Source organism: Dioscorea cayenensis, chromosome 4, assembly GCF_009730915.1.
Source record: "Dioscorea cayenensis subsp. rotundata cultivar TDr96_F1 chromosome 4, TDr96_F1_v2_PseudoChromosome.rev07_lg8_w22 25.fasta, whole genome shotgun sequence".
In the NCBI taxonomy this organism is placed as follows: domain Eukaryota; kingdom Viridiplantae; phylum Streptophyta; class Magnoliopsida; order Dioscoreales; family Dioscoreaceae; genus Dioscorea; species Dioscorea cayenensis.
This window is the reverse complement of record NC_052474.1, coordinates 14,007,010-14,027,788: the sequence shown is the minus strand read 5'-3', so window position 1 is coordinate 14,027,788 and position 20,779 is coordinate 14,007,010. Positions and strand designations below refer to the sequence as shown.

General features: G+C 33.8%; 1 protein-coding gene across 1 annotated transcript; it reads right to left on the bottom strand.

Moving 5' to 3' along the window:
* Positions 1-3,229: 3,229 nt before the first annotated feature.
* On the bottom strand, positions 3,230-10,336 carry LOC120258944 (MACPF domain-containing protein NSL1). The gene is made up of 7 exons (XM_039266427.1): positions 9,919-10,336; positions 7,458-7,696; positions 6,490-6,694; positions 5,861-5,923; positions 5,598-5,781; positions 4,412-4,578; positions 3,230-4,035 (listed from the first exon to the last, which is right to left on the bottom strand). The coding sequence occupies exons 1-7, from the start codon at positions 10,177-10,179 to the stop codon at positions 3,352-3,354; spliced, it is 1,803 nt and encodes a 600-aa protein (XP_039122361.1). The 5' UTR covers positions 10,180-10,336; the 3' UTR covers positions 3,230-3,351.
* Positions 10,337-20,779: the final 10,443 nt, after the last annotated feature.

Genomic DNA, 20,779 nt, shown 5'->3' with positions numbered 1-20,779 from the left:
AATGTACGGTTCAGCCTCTCTGCAACCCCATTCTGCTGTGGTGTATTCCTAAGCGTCCATTAGTCGAACAATACCCTCTTGATCACAAAAACTCCTTGAAGACACCTTCAATGTACTGCGTACTCATTATCTCGACCTGATTGTCTTCAACTTTCTACCGATTCATTCTCAACCATTGCTCTCCACCGCTTGAATGTCTCAAATACTTCATTCTTATGTTTCAGAAAATATACCCAAGCATATCTTGAGTAATCATCAATAAATGAGACAAAATATCTGGAACCCCCTTTTGAAGCAACTTCTAGCTGCCCCCATACGTCCAGGTAGTGCACATAGTCTAATAGTCTTCTACTCTTGTGCTTGCTTGTGGTGAACTTGACTCGGTGTGCCTTCCCATACACACAGTGCTTTCACAAAAAGTCCATGCAAGGTTTCTCCAAGTTCTTCAACAAACCTTCCTTTCCAAGTAGAGTTAAACCCTTTTCTCGACATATGTCCAGGACGATGTGCCAAAGTTTAGTACAATCTGATAGGTTACTTGCTTTTGAAATCCCAATTCGTTTGCATTATCTCGTGATTGTCATACCCAACAAAAGCATATAGATTACCATGACAAACACCTTTCATCACCACCATGGAGCCTCGAACAACTTTTTAGAATTCCCTTGTAGGCCGCAATCTTGCAACCACTGGATTCCAATACACCAAGTGAAATCAAGTTCTTCCTCAAATCCCGGAACATGCCTTACATTTGTCAAGGTTCCGATAATCCCATCATGCATCTTGATTCTAATTGAACCAAGCCCAATCTGTTTTCGCAAGTATGATCATTGCCCATCAATACATTACCACCATCAATGTTCTCATAGGTTGTAAACCACTTCCTATTTGGACACATGTGATAAGAGCAACCCGAATCGAGCATCCATTTCCCGTAAATGTCTTCACCTTGATTGCCATGAAGCATTCATCATTGTCCTCATCTCGAAGCATAACTTGCTTCTTCTTTGACCTACTTTCCCTTGTTATTTTTGTTGTTCTTCTTCCTCCAATTTACTTTCTTATTGGAACAGATCGACCTTATAATGCCTAAGCTCTCCTGAATTGTAGCATACTACTTTTGCAATAGGTCTTGACTTTGATCTTGATTTCCCTCTTTGCACCTTTCCCCTTTCATTTGACCTTCCCCTTATAAACAATCCTTGTGCTTGCTCTTTGTCCACTCTTCCACCGTAGCCATCTTCCAAGATCATCGATAAGAGTGATGTTCTAACATCGCTCATAGAGAGTGTCTCACCCACAAGCATCAATGTTTGTACTAAGGTTCTCAAATGATGGTGGCAAAGAAAGTAGCAAAAAGAATAGCTTGATCTTCATCCTCTACTTTGACCTCCACATCCTTCAAATTTGAAACTATCCTTTCAAACTTGCTTTATGTGATCCCGGATTGAAGTTCCTTCATCCATTTTTGCAAGTGTACAACTTGGCCTTCAAGTAGATCGCGATTTGTCGAGGTTTTGGTCATGAAATTGGACTCTAATTTCAACCACATCGCTAGTCACTGTCGCCTCGTCATTCACTAAGAAGGCGACATCCCTATCCAAACACAAAATAATAGCTGCTGCGTGCCTCCATATCAAGATATTCCCAATCTTCATCACTCATTTCTTTTGGGTTTCTTTTTCCTTCCCAAAAGTGCCTTTGTGTAGTTTTTGTGATATCAACAAATTCTTCATTTGCGATCTTCGATAGGAGAAATCGTTCTTCCCATCGAACTTCTCAATCTCATACTTCCCAACCTTAGCATTACCAAGTGAAGACATCTTTCGTGAATTTTGTCGAACACCTTGCGTGCGAAATTTACCCAGTTATAAACCAATAGCTCGATACTAATTGTTGGGGGACTTAATGCTTCACTTAAGACCCTTTTCTAAGCACTAACACACCCGTAGATGTCCCAATAACCTCGCAGCTAGTCTTCAAAACACATGCAAAGATAGGGGCTACAATAGAAAAGAAAGATAAACACACACAAACCACGACGATAGAATTACGTGGAGTTCGAGACTCTGCCTACGCTCCACGAGGGTCGGAATCGAAATCCACTACGAAAAAAATATCTCCGATGGGCTGAACAACTCTCAAGCTCGTGCTCAAGAAGAAAACAATAAGAAAAATCCCCGACTTATATATACATCATATCCAACTCAATGAGAGATAATCTTATTAGCATATATTATATGCTAATATATCCTTATATACTAACATAATAATATATATGCTAATATATCTATATAATATAAGTCAACATGTGACTAACATGCACATGCCCACAAAGCCACTCATAGTTATTTCTTATCATTGTTTCTCTTCACAGATTCCAATAATACTGTGTGAATATAGTACTGCATGTATAAAGGGATAATACATTGAAGGAGACAAAAAAATAATATATTTCACCAAAATATTCTTATTAGCGTATCAAACACACTCTAGGATTTTTTCTACTGGGTTTGGTTTCTTAGTAAAGCTTTTAACGAGATAGATTATCTATCCATGGACATCCCAAAGAGTGTTATGAATGAAAATTTTTTTGTGGAAATCTAAATTTGACCAAATTTATTTATTTTATAATTAGATTTAATGAGATTAATATTACTGTTTTTGCTAAATTTATGGGATTGATATTTTTAATTGAAATTGGTTGGGATATTATTCTATGAGTCTTTTCATTTTTGTTCTTTAGAAAACCTTAGAAATAGGCTTTGAAGAAATATTATATTCACTTCCAATTAAATAAAGTATTATTTTTTTACCACCCACTGCAATAGTGTGGTAGGTCTTTCATTTCCATCCAAACCATTAAAGATCAAGAGTTCTAACTCTAACTCCATCCCATGTTCTCTTTTCTTTTCTTAGTTCTTTCTATCTACTTTTTGCTTTCCTTTAGATTTTTGTTTTTTTACCAATGCATCTTTGGGTATGTGAATCCAAACAAACAAATATACTTTTTTTTTTTCCTAATATTACTCTTATATATTTAAGTTTAATTTCTTTTTACATCTTCCCTTCCCCCCTTCCCCTTCCCCTTCCAAAATAATAGCATGGTCAAAATATTGAACCTAAAGACAAAATAGTCAATTTTAATTCAAATAATTAAGAAAAAAATGTTTCTTCCTTGAAAAATCAACCACCACAAAAAGTTCTCTACAAATTTTGTGATTTTAAAAGATCAAATAATGCCTGTACTGAATTTTAATAACTTTGCAGCAAATTATTCCCTTTAACAACGAATGTAATAATTATACAAAGTAAATAAAATACACACCGATTTTGCTTGCCATCTTTCTCTCACATATCCTCCTCCGGCATTACTGTCAACAAAGAGAATTTAACTTTCAGATATATCTTACCACTATCCACACACAATTTAGCACCAGTTACCACCCAGTACCCAGGAAGATCATCAGGGCCCCTTGTCATCTCCAATGCGTCAACAAACTTTGACATTTTCGACACTCTGATCGGAACCGGTGGACCTCCAGGGAAAACTGCAGAGTTCACTTCAACTTTAGGTGTCGGAGTTGGTGTCTGGCTTGCACTGAAACGTGAGCTGATCAGAGAAGAAATAGAGCCTGACTTCCTAGTAACACTACCTGCACCAACCCACTCGGAACGCCGTATTTTCATAGAAGCGATGTTGGAGAAGCCAAGCCTGAGGAAGAGTACTTTCCTTACACCGATGTCTTTTACTTCGAGCCATGCCTTAGTGACAATAGAGGCAGAGTCATCAATGCGGGAACTGCTGTACTGGATTGGGGCTGTGCAGATATGAGAGAGTAATGTCCATTTGATTGGTTCGTAATAGTCCCGTTGGTTGCAGAGTTCATCATCAGTTGTAGTATCTGTTTCTTCAGATAGTTGGATGATATTGGGGATTGATGCAAGATGCTGGAGATGAATTGCTAGCCGATTGTTCTTCTTGCCTTCTAAGTAAAGGCGAAGACCAGTCACTGGGCGATTTCCAGAATCGACCTGTGGTAGATGGATTTTTAGAATAAGATGCATCATTTGCTACCAAATAAGAAGTGAAACAACACAAGTAAAATAACAGCATAGATTTATTCATTCAAAGGAAGATCATTGTTTTAAATTGATGTGATCATGTAAATGTGGAATTTGTAGCATCTGAAACTTGATTCAGTTTCCAGGAAAAAGTCAAAATCAAACGAAAGATTAGCCAGAGGAACAACAGCTTCTGAACAAATCTCCTAAAAAAGGGAAAGGAAAACAACTAGTCATGCAGTTTTTTGTATTGTAAGAGATGTATGACTAGTTCATTGAAGGAACTGTTATAAGGCTATTGATAAGTACAACGGCTAAAACAAGTTCTTGAGCATGTAGTGGTTACCGGATCTGTGTTCACATAAAGTTTGGGACCCATGAGTGTAAACTGAAGGGATGGAAAGCTATGTTTCTTGCGATGTGGGCCAAGAGGGAGTTCACCAAACTCAGGAGCCCACAGACGAGGTAATTGGAACTCCAGAAAGTGATGAAGTTCCTCTATAGGTGGTTTATCTGCATCATCAGAGGAATGCAAGCCAAAACTTCAGCATTTCCAATAAAGGATGATAAATCATAAAATGCCATTGAAACATAATATTCTAATTTATGGGTTCATAAAAGATTAAGATTTAATATGTATTGTCTTCATTATGAGATTACTCTGAGGAGCATAACCAGTAGTTTTAGTGTCTAATAGTAAAATTACTAAAATCCACTGTATCAAGCTAATATCTGGCATTATCTTATAAAGCAGTTTGCTAAAATGCACTTCAAAATCTATAAATTGAATAGAACTTAATAAACACATGAATGAATATGGAAACTGCTATATCCATGATTTTGAATAGAATAGGGGAAAACTACAAAACAGAAATTTGATAAAAATAAATTATACAATAAGGAAGGTTGACATTACCTGCCTGGTACCTCACTTATAAAATTTTTGTGGCTACACTGAAAAATCACCTAGCATATATTTTGGTATTTATATAGACTTGAACATATTCTTTCTAATCATAATGTATACATTAGGTGTAGCAAACTATTTCTCTACTTTTCATTTTGGTTCTATAAAGATTTGAAACCATGAGTGGCCTGCAGAGTGGTGGTCAATGTTTGTTTTTGTCCCTTAAGCAAAATCATGTTTATTTTGGGCATTGAATTGGCAGGTTGGTCTGTTTTAATCCCTCCAGCTAATGTAACAGCCATTGTGTCAGACATGTAGCACATTATGTATGAGCCAAAGTTAGTCAAACGGGCCAAAATGAATAAATCCATCTAATTTAGTTGCCAAAATGAACATGCTTTAATATGAACAATCACAATGAACAATGGCCCCCACTTGAAGGTCCATTACTGGCTTTAAACCTGCTCTAAACAAACAGAACTTACTGTTACTGAAGTGAAATTAGGAGAAACTCATCTAGACATTTTTCATTTTATTATAAACAGGTTCTTGCATGATTTCATACTTGTTTTCCTTAATCTTATCATTTCTATGTAAAGGTTTTAGCAGATAGAATTATACTTACAGCGCAGATACAAATTCACTGCATGACTTAGGAATCCACTTCCTCGGACACCATTCAAGAGTGAAGTTATAGGCACAAAAGACATTGATATGACATTTGGAGTTTGTGATATAGTAGGAAGCCATTGTTTATGGCTCTGATTGGTATTGATACCCCCTCTTCTGATATGAATGGTCACTATATCCTGCAGGAAGAGGCCATGTTCAATTTTCCTTGTAGGATCACAGCATTTTCGAAAAACTCTTAATCATTGAAAGGCTTACATCTGACTTTGAATGAGATACTACAGATGATCTGAGAGATTTCAGTAGAGTTGTGCCTCGTTCCTGATCAACCGTCCCAAAATACATCAAAGATGAAAAGTAGTAAAAACTTCAATTATACAACAATCTGAAGGTGAAAATTAAGTTAAAAAAATAATCTAAAAAAAAAACCTAGAAAATCAGGTGCCATATAAATCATACAAATTACAGGAATTGATGATTTTCACATCTCATGCTCTTCATTGTTGATTACTTAAAATACTGAACTAATTCAACTTAGGCATGGCACTTGGTATTCAAAGATGAGGCTTGACCAGAGGTTAGACCTACAAAGAACTTATTCACTTATTTGAGTGATGATAAGCTCAAAAAGAATCAAATCATCCAAATCAGATGAAATAAAAGATGATCAATTTAAGGAACCAATGTCGCAATGCCTAATCTTTTTCTCCCTTCAATTTAATATCCAGAAATTCTTCTTTCTCAGATCCAATACTCTTTGCAGGAAAATTTTACAAATTAGTGTGAGATAGTCTGTTTCATCTCTGTACTACATCTGGTTTAAGTTATATAAGCAATGAGCCCCACAATATACCCAAAATTTTATTTTTCACAACACAATATACTACCTTTAGCTTTCCTGGAAAATTATCAGATGCTAACAGGAAGTTTTCACAGAATTCATCAGAAAATCTGTCATCAGCTATCCTTTTCAAGTAAGTTTGCACTTCAGTTTGCTGAAGAGGGGACTCTTGCTGCTGCTTGATATAAATTACATCTTTACCTCCCATCTTCACACCAACAATGATATGAGTACCGTATTTCTCAATGAACCTGTAACATGAAAAGAAGGCTTTAGACTCCAGGAAGAGATGAAGCTCACTTAGGATGCCAAAAGTAACTTTCAGACAAATGGAGTTCCATTAAAGTGTACAACAATGATATGGCTATCTAAAATAAAGTGGGACCATTTATGAAATAAAGAAATGGAAAACATCAAGCACAATGATCCATGCACAAGAATCAATTAATGCGTGTACACATGCATGTGCATTCATTGATAAGAAATTACCTAAATGATAAATAAATAGTTATAAACCTAAATGGTCAGACTAAAGTATCTGGAGAAAAATGGTAAAAATAAACAAGTATAAAATCCAATTCAGAGACTTTCTAATTAAAGATGGAAAAAAATTAATCACAGTTATGGATTCAAAAGAGCCAAAGAAAAACAAACGTGAATGCACATGAGAATCTAGTTTTATTTGATGAGAAATACATGTAGCACACATACTCTAATAAGCATCCAAATGAAACTAGAATATTATAATGCTTGGTCTGTTTTCCTAAAGGAAACCAAAATTATTCAGCACATTCAATTTTCAACTTATAAGAGGGAAGGGTGATATACCACTCTTATACAGAAATTCAGAATAAGCTATTTAGATTAAGAATGTGGAAGAGGTAAGCTCAACTAAATTAACAATATAAAAATTCAATTCAACTCTCTGTTTTACTACATAAAAAAGGAAGCTGCATGAATGTGAAAGGAGAGATAGCTAAGGGAAACACTCCTAAAAACTTAAGAAAACCTCACCCTGCAAGGGCAGAAGGATCCCAAGAAGATGGAACATCTTGTTTAACCGTGTCACTCAGCACTATGTGGGATCTTTCCAGCACAATACTGTATAGTGTAATGAACCATCCATCAAAGGAAAGACTTTTTGTTGTGGATGCATCCTTTTGCCAGCAGCCATTGAAATCAAACATGGAATTGAACAAGCCGGATGGAATTTTCCCGGGCAATGACAGATCTTGATTGAACTGCTCTGACATCTGGTTGGAAACAATACACATAAAAATCAAATGTTTTCAACAATTTGTAAAGAGACCATTATGTAAAAATTCTAAAGGTTTCCGGGCAGCATCCGCTCAGACATGAGCCATGATCTTCCTCTCGCTTTAACTCTCATTAGGCACATTGGCACAAATGCGGTTCCCATATCCAAAACCAATATTGTCTCTTTCACATAGATTCTTGACTAGCATGGGGAGAAAATAGAGGGCAGTTCTGCATACATTTAAACTTGGAATAAATGAATAATAGAGTGAGTTTTCCCATATGAAAATTAGTATATGGTCTTCATGACAAACCCCATTGCTGAAAACTATGAATTAGATGTATAGTGAGTATGGGGAGAGTACATAGGGCAGCATTACTGTATAAATGTCAGCTTGAACCAAAAGGGTTTTCCAATCTGAAAATTAGAATTTGGGCTTTGTGCCAAGCCCCATTGCCAGAAACTAATGAACAAGATGTAGAAGGTTTAGATCACACTCACAGACTTGGCTTCAAAATGGCATTTAAAATCTATCTATATTATCAAGACAAAGCAATAGAGCAGAAATTTTAAGCCAATATTGCAGTGTTTGTGATCAACTGAAATTATAAATAAAGAGTTTACAAAGTCATTTACCAACTCAACTTCGAACAAGTGGTAGTAAACATTGAGAATAGGAACAATTTTTGTGAACATATTGTATTGTCATCAGCATCATATACAAGACAGTGCAAACAAGGATTCAACTTAAGTAAATAACTATTAGGGAAAATGGCCTAGAGGTCCTTGGGGCCTGAATATTTACAAACTACCTTGAAGGACCCCATAAATATTCCGCCATGGTTAGAGTGGTCAAAGCAACTCTCATGTGAGCGGTTCATTCATTTGACCATAGACTAGACCGACTTTTTTTTTTCTGCTATATTACTCACTCCAAATTCTTTTATTTATATGTAGAAATACATTTGCAATGTGACTACTAAGTCCCAACTCATTCTTTTTGTGTTGTCTTTGTTGTAAAACTCCATTAACAAAGCTCATTCTTCTTCCATGTTTTTTCTATATCTATTCAAGCTAATGGGTCTAACAAAAATGGATCAGAATAGCTTTTCACTCTGACTGGGTAACAAAGGAACTAGACTGAGCAACTAGCGGTTCTAACTAACCAAGTCATGAAGGAATATGTAAGTATGATCAATTTTTTTTAAGAATTAAAATTGTGAACTGTAGGTTCAAATATAAATTTTTTTTATAAAGAAATTATATTGAATACCTTAGTGTTTAAGATGTTAGGGTTTCAACCAACTAACAATGGTTTAAAATAGCTAAAAGTGTATGTTCAAATATATAAAACTTTAATATTAAATAAATTATATTGAATAGCTTGGTGATTAACATGTTGGAGTTTCAACCATCTAACCATGGTTGAAATGACCACACTCACAATTTTTTTAAAGAAAATATGAACAAATAAAGAAGATTGGATTGCTGATTCTAATTGAACAAAAAGTAGATTGAGTCTTTAACAGGTTAAAAGAAATTTTATTTGTTACTAATATACTTATCTAGAATTCAAATATATTAAAAAAAGCATGGGTAACAATGTTATTTCCTTTGGTATTAATTGTCTATCATCCTATGAACTCTTTCAAGAAAGGAGAAAGCTTAAGGTACCTGCAAACTTTGTAGGGGACCTCAAGATCAACTGAAATTTTATCAGAGGTCTTTTGAGACTTTACCTATAACTATTATCGGAATTAAGTTGACAGAAGAACGCAAGATATATATATATATATAAATTATTTAAGAATGACCATTGACACAAAAGTCGGGGGACAACTAATTCTTAAGATAGATGAAAAAGAATGAAAATTCTAATACATATATAGCAGTAACAAGAATTTTCTAGAGAATACTAAACAACAACTAGTTGGATCACAATCCTATCCATGGGCAGTAATTGAAGGCTCTGATAACTATACATGAAAGAGCTAAATGACCCGACAATAAGAAACAACACATACTCTGATTCTCTAACAAGTCAGCATCCAAATTCAAAATTTTGAAACAGCATCCTAAAAATCCAATCTTGAACCTCAATCAGCAATTCCTATCTTAATTTCTTCAACAAAAACAAAAACACAAAAACAACTAACCAAATCCTTAACAAACTCATGGCAAAACATAGATTGAAAAGAAACCAATAGAAATAATCACCTGATGAAAAGAAAGAACATCAGAGCGAAACCGAGTCCTTTCCCCTTTATCACACCTGATCGACTTAGGAACATCAGGCACAACAATCCCACCGGGCAGCACAAGATCCCTCGCTCCCACCGTCTCAATCTCAATCAACCGCCCTTCCTTGCAGTAAGAGAGTCGGATATCAGCAGCAAGATCATACCCACAGCCAACCGCAGCAACGGCTCTCTCCGCCGCCATGTCCGGCGGCATAAACCCCTTGTTGGCCGGCCCCATCGCGTCCTTCTACCGATCCAGAGCTAAGGATTCGAAGAGCGATGGGGCCGGACTCCACGTTTCTCATAGCAGCCACGCCTCGGCTTCTTCTACTGAGCTGCTTGGGGGACTTCACCCGCGGTCGTTGTCTGAAAGCTACTGGAATTTTATAAAACAACAAGAAGTCTACGACGACTAACTCTTTTGCGTATTTATGAACGAAAAGTGCGCTGGAGGGTGTTTTGGTAATTTTGAACGGGGGGCTTGAGATTTTGATTTGGGATGTGATTTGAACTGGGTAGTGGAAGTGGTGGAAAGAGTGCTTTGTGGTGCGTGCCGTGCGCGTGGCGAGGACGGGAGAGTGACTGCGTCTTGGCCGTTGATTAGAAAAGTCCTTTGGTTGGACGGGTAAGATTGAGTTTGACGGTGAAAGTAGTTAAGACTTCAAAGAGTTTTACTTCATGCATTTATTTATGCAGAATTATTAAAGAGTCGCTGTATACTTTTCATTCTGGCCCATTTGGTCCATATGATACTTTTCAGCTTATTTTCTACTTCTTAATTTTTGAAATAAATCCAATCAAGTTGTTCTAGTGTCAATATTTTACTAAAATACCAAAATTACCCTTCAAAACTTATGTTTTTTTTTTTAAGGCATTTTTAGTATTGGGCATCAAGATCGCCAACAAAGAAGGCGTCTAGACCACCAACATAGGAGGCACCAGTTGAGGGTGCACTAGTGCGGGAGGATGACTAGAGTCTAGGAAGATTACATGAGCTCTAGCCACTAGGTGAGCTTGGATTATACCCTCTCATACGAGATCACCAAGATCAAGGAAGGCCTTGTTAGCCCAAGATTGCTAAATATAAGAGAGAGATGTTGAAAACAACACTGCGTGAACAAGGGCAGGCATTATACATGTCCAAACCAGCAAGATCCTGGTTTGAGATATCTTGGTGTTAAGGTGAGGTTTGATCTATCTCCTAGCTAGCTCATCCGACAAATGGTGCAAGAGCTAGCCTCGTTTGCTAGATCAAGCTCACTAGATGTCCCGAGCGGGATGGTGTCATTTATAGTTACAAAAGTAATTTAGTCATTTTTATTTTTGTTTTTGAATTTAATAAAAAATTCAAAAAGCAAGTGTTTTTTTAAAAAAAAAATTAAGGGACTATAGGAGAAAGCGAAAGTTGCTCTCAAGTGGATTGCTACTTTTTATTTATTACGTATGGACTTTTTCTAGTCCACAAAACTTTCTCACGAACTATGCAAATTGAGTTATTTTAAGTCTTAAATTATGAAAATTTATTGAGTTTAGACTTTTTTTTTTTTTTCAACATCGAATTTGAAAATGATAAAATTTGACATATTTATATAAGTCCACATAAAATTAAATAAATCAGAATAAATAAAAATTACATATACCAGGTTTAAAATAAATATTTTTTTTTTCATATTTTAGTGGTCGATTTTCAAGGGTTGCTAGACTTAGTAATATTTGGTTGTGGAAATGGGAATGGTAATAGAAGTAATAGGAATGACAATAACTGTATTTAATTGGAAGGATAATTTATTGGAATGAGAAAAGTAAGGAGAGAAGGTATAAAAAATTACTTTTGTAATCTTTATGTAAATAAATAATATATATAGTTATCAAAAATATTTTTTTATTTACAAAATATTTTGAATATTATTATTAGTTAAATTATTATTAAATATTTAAATAACGGAAGCTAGTTCGCGCTTTATGGCATTTCCATTAAATAATTTACTTCATTTATTATTAATTTTAATTATTATAATTACATATTTGATTTTTTAAATAAACAAATCACTAACAAAAAATAACCAATTTTTTTTATTTGTAGAATGATTTAAATATTATTATTCACTTTATTTATTGTTAATTTTAATTATTATAATTTAATTAATTAATTATATTAATAATATAATAATTAAATATATTTAAGTTGTTGAATATAAATGCACTTCTATTAATATAAATTAATATCAAGGTTGTCAAACCTGGCCTGGGCATCGACCCGGGCAAGCCCAGGTGTGAGGGTCGATGGGTTCGACCGGTCAAACTGGAGTCAATAATAAAATATTAGAAATATATTATAATAATTAATAATAAGCAAATATAATATAAAAATGATAATTATAATATAAAAATACACAACTACATATATTTGATATCTAATTTCATTATATACTCATAACAACCACACATCAACCTAACAATTAATCAAAAATACACACTCAAAGCAACCATCATCAAAATATAACATACATATATCAACCTAACAAAATAATGAAAAATACATACTTAAAGCAACCATCATAAAAAATAACAAGTACATGATTTAAAGCTTAATTTCATACTCAAACAAGACAAAACATAAAAATTATGACTCTCTTACCGAGATTTTCAAAGCATAGTACAAGATTACAAATCATTCAAAAAAAAAAATCTCAAAATTGTCAACATAATCTAAATAATGAATTTGTGTCTTCGAAAGGTTGGTGGGGAGCATCACCGGAGCAAGCAAGAGGTGGTGGAGTCACCAGAGCATCATCGGAGTGTGATGGAGTCGGCTAAAAAAAGGGTTGCTAGATGGAGGAGGACTGGAGTCTTTTGAGTCTAAAGGGTTGAAAGCTTACAAAGAAACCAAGAAAAAATAACCCCTAAATTTGTTTAACATTATGACTCGGTTGACCCGGACGAGTCAACCGGTTCACGGTTGAACCGCCCAAGTCACCAGGTTAACACCAAGTCTCCATACACCCGGTTCAATGGAGCGTGCCCGAACCGGGCACATGGCCGGTTCCCGGTTTTTCCTATTGACCTGGCCGGGCCGTGCCAGGTTTGACAATTTTAATTAATATTAATTTTAAATATTAATTATATATAAAATGATGAGTAATAAGGTCATTATAACCTCATTATCTCTAGGAACTCCCATCCAACAATCCCATCATGGGAATTTTCATTCTCATTGCTTGCATCCAAACAAGGGGTAATATGAATGGAGCCCCCTTATATATTCATAAATTTCACGTCACTTAGCGAAGCATGGCCATTTATTGTTTAGCCGATTTACAATGGTTTATGCCAAGTCTATTCATATGTCATGTGTGTATAAAGAAATTGAAGTTAGTTGATTTTTTTTTAACAATTTAAAAACTATGATAAAAAATATTTGGAAATTTATAATAATTTTGAAAACACCAAACTACAGTCTATAAGGCTAGTTATTACCCTAAACTATCTTCTCTTAGTTATGACTAACCTGTTTATTTGGTAGCCATTGGGAAATGGAGTTCCCCTCACCACTTCGCTCATGGGGTGAGGTTACCCCAATTGCATCAACATGGGTTTTGTTTAAAATTAATTACATGGTAGTTGTATAAATATTGTAGTAATATTTTAATAACTCATGTATTTTCTCTGAATATTTGAAAAAAATAATTTATTTACACTAAAAAATGTGATTATTTATTTTTTAAAACCATATAACAAAATTAAAATTACAGTTTATGTTAATATCACATGGTGGAAGTGAAGCTGAAGTGGATGTATTGGATTTCACCAAAGTGTGACTTTGGCCTTAAAATGGCTGAAGTAAAATGGGTGAAGTGGGAAGGGATTTGGAAGTCCCACTTCCACTTCAGTCCCCACTTCAGTGAACCAAACGGGTAGAGTTGTCACATCAAACCCCACTTTAGTGAATCAAACACGCTCTAACTCTCTATTGTGGAGATAGCCATGCTAATATAAATAAGTGTTTTATAAAAATTGTGAATTGAGTTTAATTGTGTTTAATTGTCTGGAGTTTTTGATTTTTCATGTTGCCGCTTTAGTGTGATCATTTTGTAAGAGTATAGATCTAAATATAGTTTTTATAAAGACAATGTATATGTATACAAAATCATACACTATTATAAGATATATTTATATATGATTTTCTTTTACTTATATACTTGACATTAAAATTGTGGAGTAAAACTGTGGTATTCCAGTCTTCTCCTTGTTTATTAACTCGAAACTTGGTCAAGTTTTTTTCTTGTATTTGCCTTGGTAAGGTTTTGTTTGGTCTGGGAGTTCATGTTTACAAATTAGTCTTTATACTCGGGTTCTAGCATAGTCTATGCGAGTCACCACAGCCTGTGCCATCTCCATCCTTGAATTCTTTTGTTGGGCTGAAATCTGCATAGCCTGTGTAAAACGACACAGCCTGTGCAATTTCTAGCCCACAAGATTTTATGAAGACTAAAATCTGAACAACCTATGTGAATCCTAGCCTTAAATTGTTGGTTGAGCTAAGATCCGCACAGCTTGTGTGATACGACACAACCTATGCGAAGTGGCACAGCCTGTGCCATTCCCAACTGCAAGCCTTTTTCTTCAAGTCTGAGGTCCGTACAGCCTATGCGAAGCTTTCCTGTATTGTTTCTTTCTTGTTGTCACATGGGAATTTTTGTCTTTTCAAAATCCTAAACCCTTTTATACATCTTATCCCCTCTTTTCCTCTCATTCTCTTGATGTTCTCTTTGGGGAGAAGAAAGGCTTTGGATGATCTCTTTTTCCTGCTAGATTGAAACCCATTGTGCATCATTCCTTCTTCTTTTAAGCTAGAGGTGAGCACTCTTATTTCTCCTTGTTTCTTCTTTTGGTTTTCTTGGTATTTGTTTATTGGATAATAATGTAGGGCTTTGTTATTGAGCTTGAGAAAGCTTGATGCTTGTTCTCCATTCTTGCTTTTGAGTGTTAGAAGCTTGAGAGGAGTGTATATAATTCCTTGTATTCCTTCAATCTTGTTCAATCCATGGATCTTCTTTTTCCTTGAAATCGTGGTTACTGTAGAACTAGTAAATTCCCTTCATTTCTTTGTCTCCTTGATTTGGAATGAAGCCAAGACCTTTTGGAAACCCTTAAACCCAGTCTAAATCAACCCTAGGCCTCTTGTCTGATTTCATTGCATTTAGACCTAGGTTTTTCTTGATGCATTCTTTTTGTTCTTTCTTTTGTTATTCTCTCATTCCCTCTTGTTGTTTGGGTCTTGTTGTGTGTGTGTGTGTGTGTGTGCATACGTGTTTTGGTTAGGTGATGAAAGCACAAACTCTAAGCAAGGAGCAGGCGAAGGAGTAGTACCTTTGGGAAAATCCGGTATTTTAAGTTTATGAGTGGGTTAAGTTGAATGCACTGTGCACTATTCTAATTGAATACCTGAATTGTTTAATAGTTTGATGAAATTATTTTCATTGGTTTACCATACTTTAAATTGAAGAGAATGGCTTTGGGCATGTCTTCTTAAGTTATTGGACAACTTGTTGTGACTTGATTTGTAATGATTGAATTTGAACCGGTGAAATATATACCCTTTGTGGATGATTGAAAATGGTTGAATATTACAATAATTGCAATAAGCTTAATTGATATTCATGCAATTGATCATACATGTTTTAAATTGGGTTGTATTGTTATGCTAGTAAATTGATATATGATTTCGAATTGTGAAGTTAATGAGGAGGGATAATGAGTTTAAATTATGCATATTTTCGGGTAGTCCTTATGAGGTTGAGGTTAAAATTTACTTAGTGATATGTGTGGACTAAGGATGATTTAATTACTCTGGAATTGTAAGATTTCCAAAGTTGTTGAAGTACGATATTATAGACAAAACATATGGAGTCTGAATGTAGTTTGATTCTATAAATATATCTAAAGGGTCTATGTTAATGACTATAATTATTGTTGAATTGAAATGCATGAGTTTGATGTGCATATTTTAATTCAATGAAAAAAATTATTTAGAAGAATAATGATTGATAACTTGTGTTATATGTGTTGAATATTAGAATGAATTTGGATTGTTAAATTGAAGGTTCTTGTGATTTTCCGAGAATTGTTTGGTATAATGCTCGTAAGTGAAGGGAGTCAACTTTTGAGAGCTTTGTAATGAATTTATTATTGGTTAGGTTAATGTTGGTGCTTGGAAGTAATGACACTTTGTTAAGGAATTTAGGTTTAGTTAAGTGTAGGAAATGTCTGAATAGTGATATATTATGTAAATGACTACTTGATAATGTGTAAACCTTATAGGCATATCAAAATCCCGAATGCAATAGTTGGTTGATGTCCCGACACGCAAAAGCATATGTGATGGTAGAATTATATTTTCATGTTCATTGTGACTTTGATATATGTAAATTTGATAATTTGGCAATCATTTGTTCATGGCAAATTGAACCTGTATTTTAGCAATTGAGGTTGGTAATTAATTGTGCATTATTGAGGCTCTTTGATGAATGTCTCTTTAACATATTGTGAGAGGATGTGAAAGTAAGGTCAAGATTGAGAGGAGTGTAATGTATCATCTTTATTTATTTATGGAAGACTTGGGTATTATGTTTGACCTGCTTTTGGATTTGTTTTTATACGTTGGAGAGTATTAATGAATTGTTTGAGATGTGAAGTTAGAGTGATTCTAAGTATGGATTGAGTTTTAATTGGGCCAAAAACCAGGTTTGTTTCGATGATTTCATTACATTTTCAAAGACATTTATAATGTATTCCAAAAGTATACTCAATGTTTTCTTTCGACATTATTGACATTTACTTTGGGAGATAGTGTGAAACCCTTCATTCGTATAAGTATACTTTGGTATCTATGGATATGAAATTGGTTTTTCTTAATTTTTAAGATGCATGTGTTTGTCCTAAGTGTGTACATTACAGTTTGTTTATCATAAGTGGCTCTGTCATATTAGATTGATTCTTTATTCAATTTGAAAAGCTTTCTATGACATTGGTTTGCATGAGAAACACTTAAGCTTTAATTGCAAAGGTTGAGGACCATGCTTGTGTTTTGAGATTGAAATGATTTATGAAACCATGTGTACATATTGATATGCTTTTGGCATCGACACATGTAGAAATGATGTTCATTCCCGATATATGAATATTTGTCCTAGACAAGGACCTTGTGATATGCTTTATATGAATTGTATTATTGATACACCTACGGGTGGTTTTGTTGGTGATGGGATTGGAACTCGCCTGCTGCAGTAGAAGGGCAATCACGACCAGCTTGTAGAGGGGCTTGAAGGGTCCCATTCATTTTTCCCTATTTGGGAGGTGCGTAGAAAGCCCTAATGGGGAATAAGCCGAGAACTCGAAGTCACCATACGGGATTTCGGTGCCCAACGTCAAGAGTATGAAGACCTTGATGGCTCTCAACTTAGTTGCGACGACGACTAATGTCGGAGAGGTTTTTCAGGCTACTGTTTTGAGAATGGCTTTACATTTTTGTTCTTGCAAAATCATGATCTTTTTTTATTGAATTCTTAAATTGTGAATTCTTTGTTTTGTTTCTTTAAATATCCAAGATTTGCAAACTTATATTCTTAGAAATCATGTTTTCATGCAAATGAAATCCTTGAGCTATGAAGCCCTTTACACTTTTTGGAAGGTTGGTTTATTGTCGAGTTTACGATGAAATTCATGTATACTTCTTTTGAAACCCATATTTACCAAATGGTGATTTAGGAATGTTGGGAATCTCATTTGATCTAGTTGGTGTTTATGCTTATTATGATACTTATGTATAAATAATTGTTTTACTAATAATGTTATGCTTTGAGGCTTTGATCATACTTTTGAAGATTTATGTTTTGGTTTTGAATAATGTGGGTGTTACATCCCACATTTATACATACTGTTTCAAATGTTGAAATGTTTCAAGACTATATGTACTATTGCAAAAGCTTGGTTATTGGAAATTTATTAGCTTGTTTTGATATTCTTTTACAATTGTGCTAATCCATTCACTGAGTGACTTTGGTTACTCACCCTCTCCCTTCCTTCCAAGCTTTTTAGCTTCTAATGGCATGCAGCGGAACGGAGTGCTGAGCGTTTTTCTAGCAATTTTTTTTTTATTTTCAATCTTATGTATGTTTCTTCTTGAACATGTTGCATTATATAATGACATGGATCCATTGGTGTATTTTTCATCCTAGATGCATAGTTTGTATACTTGTCTAGTTTCTTGAAAACCCTGATTGTAATTGTGACGAGCCTTTTTTTTTAACTCTATTATTAGGTTATGGTAACATTGCTTCTCCTGTATTAACCTTGTGTTCCATACTTTGAACTTGTGAATCTGTTCAATATTATTTTGGTAGCTTTGTGGCGACTCGAAAGTTGAGTAACATACATGTCGCTTCTCGGGTTGTCACGACTATTGTCATGTGCTGGTCCTGCAGGATGTGGCATGACAAAAACACTATAAGTAAACATGCATTTCATGGTAGTTCACACCATTACAAATTTTTTTTTGTGGTGGTTTATAAATTGTCACAATTACTAGCATTGAGAAGTATTTCATAGCGGTTTTGAATAACCGTTAGAAAAATGACCATCAAATATGTACTAAATTTTTGTGGTGGTTTGAAACCTTCGCTAAATACTCAAGACTATTTATTATTTTTTTTATTTTTTAAAAATATTTAAAAAATTATCCGTGACCATTTGAAAACCGCCTCGAAATGGCCCTCAAGCATCTAACGGTGGTTTTGAGACAGTGGCAAAGATGCATAATTTTTTGATAATTAATATTTATTTTTTCCATTGTTTTTTTAATGAATGCTTACCTGTTTTGTTTTTAGTAATAATTGAAAATAATCCAAATATTGAATCTCTATTTCATACCAATTCTATTCATTTCAAATATAAAAATAATATTTTTTTGATAATTCAAAACTAATTAAAATAATTTGGTGTTTACGCATATTTTTTTTTTACAAAAATAACAAGTGCCGCCCCCACAAAAAGATATTAAGGGATAGACAAGTACGTTGGTGCACTAATTATGGTCATATGTCACATAAGACTATTATGGTCCTATCATGTGCACACCCTGAAAATATTTCAGGAACCAAACTGAGTTAACAAATCCCCCTTGCCATTCAACCACGAAAGGGAGAGAAATGGCATCCTCCTCACATTGACGTTTACAAATTAGTTCACACATCTTTAAAAGAATATTCAAAATAAATTGCACCCCTTTTCTTAAACAATGTGTATAAAAATTAAATAAAAATTGTTTACAAACATTCAACAAGAAATTGCATGACAAACATAGTTTGATTTTGAACGATTCTAGTTATTACATGGCAAACATTAAAAGAAAAAAAAAATCATTTTATGCCCCTTCAAGAGTTTCTTATTGTCAAATAATCTCATGTAAGTCACCGTCAATGACTACAAGAGAAGCAATTTAGTATAAATACATAACATAGCAATTGGTTATACAATACAAGTTTAAATATATAAGCCTACAATCTAATTTTAAATTAATTTAAAGATCAAAGATATGGACTAGTCATACAATGCAAGGCTAATAATTAATGTGTAAAAGATCAATTTCCAAGTTATTTAAATTATTCTCAAACCTAATCTTCAAGCCATAATAAAAAACACCAAGAAAGATAATCCATCATTAAATAATAATATTGATACATTCTTAGCTCAAGCAAGTCTCAATTAAAAAAAAAAAAATGTTTAAGATTTTCTTTCTTACCAAGCAATGGGTTAATCTCTTTTCTTACATTATTCACAAAAGTAACGAGAAAAAGATCCAAGATGTTCCCACTCCAATAATCCTAAAAAAAAATAATAATAATATAAGAAAATCACCACAAAAAAATAAAATAAAATAAAAATAATAAACTAGAGAATTTTTAGTGTTTGATCATATCTCATTGTTCTAAGTAACGCATTGTGGTATCTTTCATCAAATTCATTCTTCAGCATTTTCATTTCAAACACATAGATATGATTAATAAAACTCTAACTATTAAACAACTTCAAAATACTAGACCACTAAAGCAAGAAGAGAGGGCAAGGGCTCTAGGGATTTGGGTGCTTTTCTTTTTTCTCTTTTTATTTTTATTTTATTATAATTATTTTTTTTTTATTTTTGGTGAAGGTTTTTTCTCTTTAAATCCTTATAGATATTTATTTTTATATTAAACTTATATTACAAACAGTAAGCACAGATAAGGCATTGTTGCTTTTTTTTTTTAAAAAAAATTGAGGCTGTGGAAATATCAAATTAAACTAATAATTAATAAAGGATTAATTAATGTAAAATAATAGTATTAATTTAATTCAATTTAATGAGTCTAATCCCATTACGAAAAAACAATAGAAAACAACATTAAAAGAGTGAGAACTTGACATTTGGGGCATTTTGGTGAAAAATGCTATAAAATGCATGTATTTTATGACAGTTTTTTTGAAACCATCTCAAAATACATGCATTTAGTGGCAGTTTTTAAGTCAAAATTATCTTAAAATATCAATATTCCATGAAGTTTTATAAACCGCCAAAATAAATGATCCAAATTCTGTATTTGGTGGCAGTTAACGTAGGTGAACCACACTAACACATAGTTTAACTAATGTTTGTCAATCATATTTTATCTTTATTCAGATATATATACATACATGCACATTGTGAGTATATTATAAACTAGACTCGGTTGTCTCTCTCCATGATGGTTTAGAGAGTTTTTTGTCTTGTTTGCTAACAAGGTTGTGTGTTTGGGTGTTTCTGA